The 8791-nt window shown below is 44.6% G+C and overlaps 1 protein-coding gene across 1 annotated transcript in view; it reads left to right on the forward strand.

The window, feature by feature from the left end:
- Positions 1 to 8791, forward strand: part of LOC106572560 (arf-GAP with coiled-coil, ANK repeat and PH domain-containing protein 3) — a 112571-nt gene that overhangs the window by 101178 nt on the left and 2602 nt on the right. The window contains exons 16-23 of the mRNA XM_014146849.2: positions 484 to 648; positions 819 to 1036; positions 1821 to 1922; positions 2057 to 2158; positions 2365 to 2594; positions 2813 to 2922; positions 3179 to 3289; positions 4181 to 4242. Coding sequence (XP_014002324.1) covers positions 484 to 648; positions 819 to 1036; positions 1821 to 1922; positions 2057 to 2158; positions 2365 to 2594; positions 2813 to 2922; positions 3179 to 3289; positions 4181 to 4242 — 1100 coding nt within the window. The remainder of the gene's footprint in view (positions 1 to 483; positions 649 to 818; positions 1037 to 1820; positions 1923 to 2056; positions 2159 to 2364; positions 2595 to 2812; positions 2923 to 3178; positions 3290 to 4180; positions 4243 to 8791) is intronic.

Genomic DNA, 8791 nt, shown 5'->3' on the forward strand with positions numbered 1-8791 from the left:
TAGCTTAATAGTTAATGTTTGCGCGCTAGCTCTGCAAATTCAGCTAGGATGTGTGTGTACCCTGCCAACATAAAACAAAACATTGCTATGGCGCGATTGACTGGATTAACCTCACCTCAGTTTCGTTCATTGAGTGTCTTTCAGACAGTAGATACGAACCGTCTGTTACCTTGCCAACTAAGGAACTGGCAGTGCATCAAACCATTGTGAGGCAAAGGGTGGGGGGGTGCAATCTTTTGAAACTTAAAAACGAGCTATTATGTGTCTATAATCAGCACAATTGCTTTCATTGCGTATTATTAATATTATTTAAATTACATAGTTATGTTTACAGTGATATATTGGGGGGGACAAATCATATTTTTCCCAGGATGAGGGGGTCGTGTCCCCCCCGTCCCCCCTGGGATTTCCGCCCCTGATGTGATTCAAATGCCAACGCTTGAAGACTTTCCAAATGTCACTTCTCATGTGTCTCTGTTACAGGAGTTTGGGGGTTCACTGTTCCAAGGTGCGCTCTCTAACGTTGGACTCATGGGAACCTGAGTTACTAAAGCTGATGTGTGAGCTGGGAAACAGTGTCATCAACCACATCTATGAGGGAGCATGTGAGGAGCAGGGCCTGAAGAAACCAGGGCCCTCAAGTTCCAGGTAAGGACTGCCACACACACAGCATTTAAATGCCTCTACCTGGTTTCACCTGTGAATATCCCGATTACCCACTAAAGGAGACTGGGATCTAGTCATTTTCATTAGACTGGGAATGTCCTCACTGGTACAGTATGTAACACTGAATGCCTATTTCCTATTATCCCTTACAGGCAGCAGAAGGAGGCGTGGATCAAATCAAAGTATGTGGAGAAGAAGTTCCTGAAGAAGTTGGGGGCCACAGAGGTGCTTGTGAACGGTGGACAGAAGACGGAGCGCCGGTGGAGTGTGAAGAAGTGGCAGAGACACAACAGCGCCACCACAGTGCCTAAGACCCGACGGAAATACCGTCAGGAGCCGGGCGGCGCCTCCCCTGCCACCCTCTCCTCAGGTACCTGTTGGTCAATTGCTTCAACAGATGATCAGGTCTATATAATTATCAAACGTGTATATATATTGGTAGTAGAAAGAAAACACGGACTCTTTGTTTAAGTATTACAATTCTCCTTTAGTAATACAATTGTAGGCAGAAGTTAGTACAGAGTACAATATATGATAGCTCTCCCCAGGTTCTGCAAAGTGTCTAAGACATCCTATAGCTTATATAGCCTCCCCAGTCCTCCTTGCGTACGTTTCCCTGGCAACAACATTTTAATAAATCTAACCTCCCCACTACAGCAATTCAAATCTCAGAAGGGGGTTTGGCCGAAACTTGACCTTTCATCACAAGTATAGGGTCATAACAAGGTGAACGAGTCTGAGCATCTTCTGACAGGTGGCTGGTTTTCATCAGGCCTGCTGCAGCCTTGTGTTCTCAGAAAACCAGTCGTATTCTCAGAACCTCAGCCAGGTGGGGCCCAGACAGGAGGAGTATGAACGTAGGCGGTTTCCGCCTTCTGATAGTGTCTGAAGGGCACAACACTCAAAACAGTTGTTAACACACAAACAGAAGTCTCCTGAGAGGAGACCTTACAGTTTATCATAACACAATTTATTAACCCTTTAAAAGGTATGAGGCCTTTGTTTAACCCCTTCATACCCTAATAGCTCTCCTGGCACTAGAGGAAGGATACCTTCCTTATTTTCTCTATGTATCCATATTCCTAGTAGTGCTAAACCAAAAGTTGACAATGACAACCCAGTACATTTAAACATTCCCTCGTTGTGCTTTACAGCCGCTTCAGCTCTAGAGAGAAAGTTCCGACGAGAGTCACTGTTTTGTCCAGACGAGCTGGACAATCTCTTTTCTTACTTCGACACAGGATCTGGACCTCGTAGTAAGTTCTCTACCCATCTAATATATAGACACTACACTCTAAACCACAGAGATACTTGAATCCTTTATGCAGTGTGCAAAGTGAAATAGCTAGAAGCAACAGTGACTAACGTGTCCCTGGCTTGGCTCCTTTTGGCCCTGCAGGTCTGAGCAGTGACAGTGGCCTGGGCGGCAGTACAGACGGCAGCACAGACATCCTGGTGTTCGGCTCAGTGGTTGACAGTGTCACAGAGGAGGGTAAGAAGAGAAATGCATACCTGTAAAGGATGGGATGGAAAATGAAATGTTCAACATAGGTTCAGCCATCATATTTAGTATTGAACTGCCATTTTCAGAAAACCTGATAATTGATCTCAGTCATCCTTATTTGCCCTTGAGAGCATAAATGAAGCTGTATTTAATATTGAATTGTAGTTGTAACTCTGCTCCTTCTCTCTCTGCAGAGTGTGAGGTGTCGGAGGACTCAAGCGGAGAGGCTGAGATGGAGCCGGAGCCCGAGGCCCAGTCGGACCCAGAGGATGGGCGTGAGCTCCACCCTGGGGCGCTGCTCTACAAGGCCTCCCAGGCACGCAATCTGCCCGTCATGGCTGAGGCGCTGGCTCACGGGGCTGACATCAACTCTGTCAATGACGAGGATGATGGCAAGAGCCCACTCATACAGGCTGTGTTTGGGGTGAGTCATTGTAATGAAAGGCAGGTGTGTTCTTGGCACACTGGCAAAGGCAGTTCTAGTCATTCACAATAAATTACATGGATGCATTATGCTGAAACATCAATGTATACATCTATCCATACAGTATGTCTATGCATGATCACAATATCTTCTCACATTGTATTGTACTTTATTTAGAAACATGGAGAGAGCCTCAGAACCTTTGTATTCCATTCCAGGGCTCCTTGATAGCCTGCGAGTTCCTGCTCCAGAATGCAGCTGACGTCAACCAAAGAGACGCAAGGGGGAGGGGGCCACTACACCACGCCACATATCTGGGACACACAGGGTGAGTAGTGCCAAGGCATAAGGCTTCCCTCTTCCTTACTATTGTCAATGTCTTGTTTTGAGCCACTAACCCGAGGAACAATGTAAAAAATAACTGAACAATAATCAGCTTTGCATGCTACACCATTGTCCATGGAAATGTTCACTAGATAGCATACAAGACAAAGATGCTGAGTACAGATTTGTTTATGCTGATTTGATGTGGGAGCGTTCAGTACATGTTCATGTCTGATCTGTCTCCATGCTGCCCTCTACAGGCAGGTGTGTTTGTTCCTGAAGAGAGGAGCCACGCAGAACGATGGGGACGAGGATGGACAGGACCCTCTGAGTATCGCTGTGCAGGCAGCCAACGCAGACATCGTCACCTTGTGAGTTTGTGGGACACAACACCCTGTCCCTCAACTTACTCAGCTTCACCTACACACGATCCTTTAAAATACATATTATGACCAGGGGTTAGCATGGTAATCTACTGTAGCTCCTCACCAGGGGTTAGCATGGTAATCTACTGTAGCTCCTCACCAGGGGTTAGCATGGTAATCTACTGTAGCTCCTCACCAGGGGTTAGCATGGTAATCTACTGTAGCTCCTCACCAGGCGTTAGCATGGTAATCTACTGTAGCTCCTCACCAGGCGTTAGCATGGTAATCTACTGTAGCTCCTCACCAGGGGTTAGCATGGTAATCTACTGTAGCTCCTCACCAGGGGTTAGCATGGTAATCTACTGTAGCTCCTCACCAGGGGTTAGCATGGTAATCTACTGTAGCTCCTCACCAGGCGTTAGCATGGTAATCTACTGTAGCTCTTCACCAGGCGTTAGCATGGTAATCTACTGTAGCTCCTCACCCGGGGTTAGCATGGTAATCTACTGTAGCTCCTCACCCGGGGTTAGCATGGTAATCTACTGTAGCTCCTCACCAGGGGTTAGCATGGTAATCTACTGTAGCTCCTCACCAGGGGTTAGCATGGTAATCTACTGTAGCTCCTCACCAGGGGTTAGCATGGTAATCTACTGTAGCTCCTCACCAGGGGTTAGCATGGAAATCTACTGTAGCTCCTCACCAGGGGTTAGCATGGTAATCTACTGTAGCTCCTCACCAGGGGTTAGCATGGTAATCTACTGTAGCTCCTCACCAGGGGTTAGCATGGTGATCTACTGTAGCTCCTCACCTCTGGGAAGTCTGAGTGAATCCATCTAACAGTTTGTGTCCGATCCCTCCTTCCCTTCCCTTTCCTCCCCCTTCCCTTTCTTCCCAAAGGTTGCGACTGGCCAGGATGAATGAGGAGATGCGGGAGTCAGAGGGACCGTTCGGCCAGCCAGGTCAATACCCCACCAGCAGCCCCACAGAACAGCAATATAAGAAATGCATACAAGAGTTTATCTGTCTCCACATAGCTGAGTGCTAGAAGTCAATCACAATACCTAGTCCTGGTCCAATGAATCAAGCTTTCCCTTCAGATGATGGTTGGATGGGAAGCCAATCGTATACCAGGACTGTAGCAGCCCTGTGTGGAATCTTGTACAGGAAGGAACGTTGTCCAAAACACACCTTTCTTTATCAGATTCCCCACAGGCTGCTGTCTGTGTTCTAGCCAGTACTCTGGCTAACTAACGTTGTTCAAACGAGGCGGCACCAGAATATACCAACTACTATTCCCTCAGGCTCATCAACGTATAGGATGTCAGTATTATTAACTCTGTCATGATGCCAAACTGTACGGTTAACTTCATGGCTATATTTGCTCAGAGTTAGATCATTTGCCACAAATGGTTAGGGACCAAGTGTTTAATAAGACTTCATAAGTTCATTTAAATCATCTTTACTATACCATCTGTATCCTACTTATACCCATGTCAAGCCAAGTTAATTCAGCTGCTCTTTATTTATTTGGAGAGGTATTTGCTTGTGGTCTTCAAGGTAGGGTGGTGTGCTCCTAACCAAAGACCAGATCCGGCCAATATGTTGCACATTACAGTGCATTCGGAAAGTATTAAAGTATTTTTTCCCCCTCATCAGTCTACACACAATACCCCATAATGACAAAGCAAAAACAGGTTTTTTGAATTCTTTGCAAATGTATAAAAAATAAATGGAAATATCACATTTACATAAGTATTCAGAACTTTTACTCAGTACTTTGTTGAAGCACCTTTGGCAGCGATTACAGCCTAGAGTCTTATTGGGTATGACGCTACAAGCGTCCCATTCTTTTCCCATTCTTCTCTGCAGATCCTCTCAAGCGCTGCCAGGTTGGATGGGGATTGTCGCTTTACAGCTAATTACAGGTCTCTCCAGAGATGTTTGATTGGGTTCAAGTCTGGGCTCTGACTGTGCCACTCAGGGACATTCAGAGACTTGTCCCGAAGCCACTCCTGCGTTGTCTTAGCTGCTTAGGGTTGTTGTCTTGTTTAGGGTCGTTGTCCTGTTTGAAGGTGAACCTTCACCCCAGTCTGACGTCCTGAGCGTCCTGGAGCGTCCTGGAGCATGAAGGTTTTCATCAAGGATCTCTCTGTACTTTGCTCTGTTCAATCTTTCCCTTGATGCTGACTAGTCTCCCAGTCCCTGCCGCTGAAAAACATCCCCAGAGCATGATGCTGCCACCACCATGCTTCACCGTAGGGATGGTGCCAGGTTTCCTCCAGATGTGACGCTTGACATTCAGGACAAAGAGTTCAATCTTGGTTTCATCAGACCAGAGAATCTTGTTTATCATGGTTTGAGAGTCTTTAGGTGCCTTTTGGCAAACTCCAAGCGGGCTGTCATGTGCCTTTCACTGCGGAATGGCTTCCGTCTGGCCACTCTACCATAAAGGCCTGATTGGTGGAGTGCTGCAGAGATTTTTGTCCTTCTGGAAGGTTCTCAGAGCACCACAGAGGAACTCTGGAGCTCTGTCAGAGTGACTATCGGGTTCTTGGTCACCTCCCTGACCAAGGCCCTTCTCCCCGCTCAGTTTGGCCGGGCGGCCAGTTCTAAGAAGGGTGTTGGTGGTTCCAACCTTCTTCCATTTAAGAATGATGGAGGCCACTGTGTTCTTGGGGAGCTTCAAAGCTGCAGAAATGTTTTTCTACCCTTGCCCAGATCTGTGCCTCAACACAATCCTGCCTCAGAGCTCTACGGACAATTCCGTTCACCTCATGGTTTGATTTTTGGTGTGTGCCTTTCCAAATCATGTCCAATCAATTGAATTTACCACAGGTGGACTCCAATGATGTTGTAGAAACATCTCAAGGATGGTCAATGCAAACAGGATGCACCTGAGCACAATTTCGATTCTCATAGCAAAGGGTCTGAAAATGTATGTAAATAAGGTATCTGTTTTTTATTTTTAATAAATTTGCTAACATTTCAAAAAAAATATTTTCCCTTTATCATTGAGGTAGTGTGTGTAGATTGATGAAGGACATAATTTATTTAATCAATTTTAGAATAAGGCTGTAATGTAACAAAATGTGGAAAAGGTCAAGGGGTCTCAATATTTTCAGAATGCACTGTAACTATCATCAACCAACCTGCTTATGTAAGAATACCAGATCAGCATATGGTAGTCTTGTCAAGGGTAGACTATGAAAACAGACATTCAACACCTTCATTTTAAGGCCTGAAAGTCGTTGACTTTGTATCTAGTCAGTTATTACAAACGTATTAATTCTGCTCCAGCTGTGTTGTGGCATGAGGTGGTTCTTTAATACACGCATGGTTTTTTAAAAAGGGGTGATTTGAAGGGGTAACAATGAAGCTAAATAATAACTGCGATTGAGACTGGATGATATATGGATTATATGTCATAAATCTGTACTTGTCTTGATGGAGACACTTTAAAGTAAAGCTTTTACATGGATTTTAAAGCAACATTATGCACTTTTCCTACCCACAATGATTTGAATTTATTTTTGGCATTTTAATTTACTAGTGTAGGTTTTTACCAACATTTATGAACTGCCTAGAGCAATAGTGCAATGATAATTTAAATACAGATACTCTGTATTTCTTGTATTATGTTGAACAATACGATGCAGATGGTATTTTTTTAAACTGGATATATTTTGTTAGATTTTATTTTCCTGAGCTTTACACACCAGGTCACTTAACCTTTACTGTCATTTCTTCATGTCTCTTTTTGGAAAAGACAACCACAATCTTATAATAGAAACCTTACAAACTGCAATGAGATGGACCTTTTTAATATAATATTAAAACTGACATGTATTACAGTATTTGTATATGTTTGCCAAACATTGACTTATGTTTGATGTATCATGGCTATACAGTATTAGATGTGTTCTGGGTTTCTTGCTTGAATAGTGCATGGGTTGCTGTTGCCCAAGTCTTTCAAAGCCCTGTTGGTTTTGTTTACTTCATTCATCCGTGTATGTTTAATATTTGATATTGTGTAATGATAATTGTGTAATGTGCTGCCAAATCATGAGAACTGTACATAGTAAGACATTGTAAGGGTTAGATCTGTAGTCTATTGTCAAACTGAACCAGATGTATTGGATAGACTACCCCATAACATACAGACATAATTTGAATTTGACAGGCCATTTAGAACAGGAGAGAAAGCTTGGTCTATGCAAAACTTTCTAGGTCCCCTGAATACCAACAGAATACCCCGTTATGTACTGTGAGGGAAAAAGGTATTTGATCCCCTGCTGATTTTGTACGTTTGCCCACTGACAAAGAAATGATCAGTCTATAATTTTAATGGTAGGTTTATTTGAACCGTGAGAGACAGAATAACAACAACAAAAATTCTGAAAAACGCATGTCAAAAATTTTATACATTGATTTGCATTTTAATGAGGGAAATAAGTATTTCACCCCCTCTCAATCAGAAAGATTTCTGGCTCCTAGGGGTCTTTTATACAGGTAACGAGCTGAGATTAGGAGCACACTCTTAAAGGGAGTGCTACTAATCTCAGCTTGTTACCTGTATAAAAGACACCTGTCCACAGAAGCAATCAATCAATCAGATTCCAAACTCTCCACCATGGCCAAGACCAAAGAGCTCTCCAAGGATGTCAGGGACAAGATTGTAGACCTACACAAGGCTGGAATGGGCTACAAGACGATCGCCAAGTAGCTTGGTGAGAAGGTGACAACAGTTGGTGCGATTATTCGCAAATGGAAGAAACACAAAAGAACTGTCAATCTCCCTCGGCCTGGAGCTCCATGCAAGATCTCACCTTGTGGAGTTGCAATGATCATGAGAACGGTGAGGAATCAGCCCAGAACTACACGGGAGGATCTTGTCAATGATCTCAAGGCAGCTGGGACCATAGTCACCAAGAAAACAATTGGTAACACACTACGCCGTGAAGGACTGAAATCCTGCAGCGCCCGCAAGGTCCCCTGCTCAAGAATACATATACATGCCCGTCTGAAGTTTGCCAATGAACATCTGAATGATTCAGAGGACAACTGGGTGAAAGTGTTGTGGTCAGATGAGACCAAAATGGAGCTCTTTGGCATCAACTCAACTCGCCGTGTTTGGAGGAGGAGGAATGCTGCCTATGACCCCAAGAACACCATCCCCACCGTCAAACATGGAGGTGGAAACATTATGCTTTGGGGGTGTTTTTCTGCTAAGGGGACAGGACAACTTCACCGCATCAAAGGGACGATGGACGGGGCCATGTACCGTCAAATCTTGGGTGAGAACCTCCTTCCCTCAGCCAGGGCATTGAAAATGGGTCGTGGATGGGTATTCCAGCATGACAATGACCCAAAACACACGGCCAAGGCAACAAAGGAGTGGCTCAAGAAGAAGCACATTAAGGTCCTGGAGTGGCCTAGCCAGTCTCCAGACCTTAATCCCATAGAAAATCTGTGAAGGGAGCTGAAGGTTCGAGTTGCCAAACGTCAGCC

Source organism: Salmo salar, chromosome ssa15, assembly GCF_905237065.1.
Source record: "Salmo salar chromosome ssa15, Ssal_v3.1, whole genome shotgun sequence".
NCBI classification, from domain to species: Eukaryota; Metazoa; Chordata; class Actinopteri; order Salmoniformes; family Salmonidae; genus Salmo; species Salmo salar.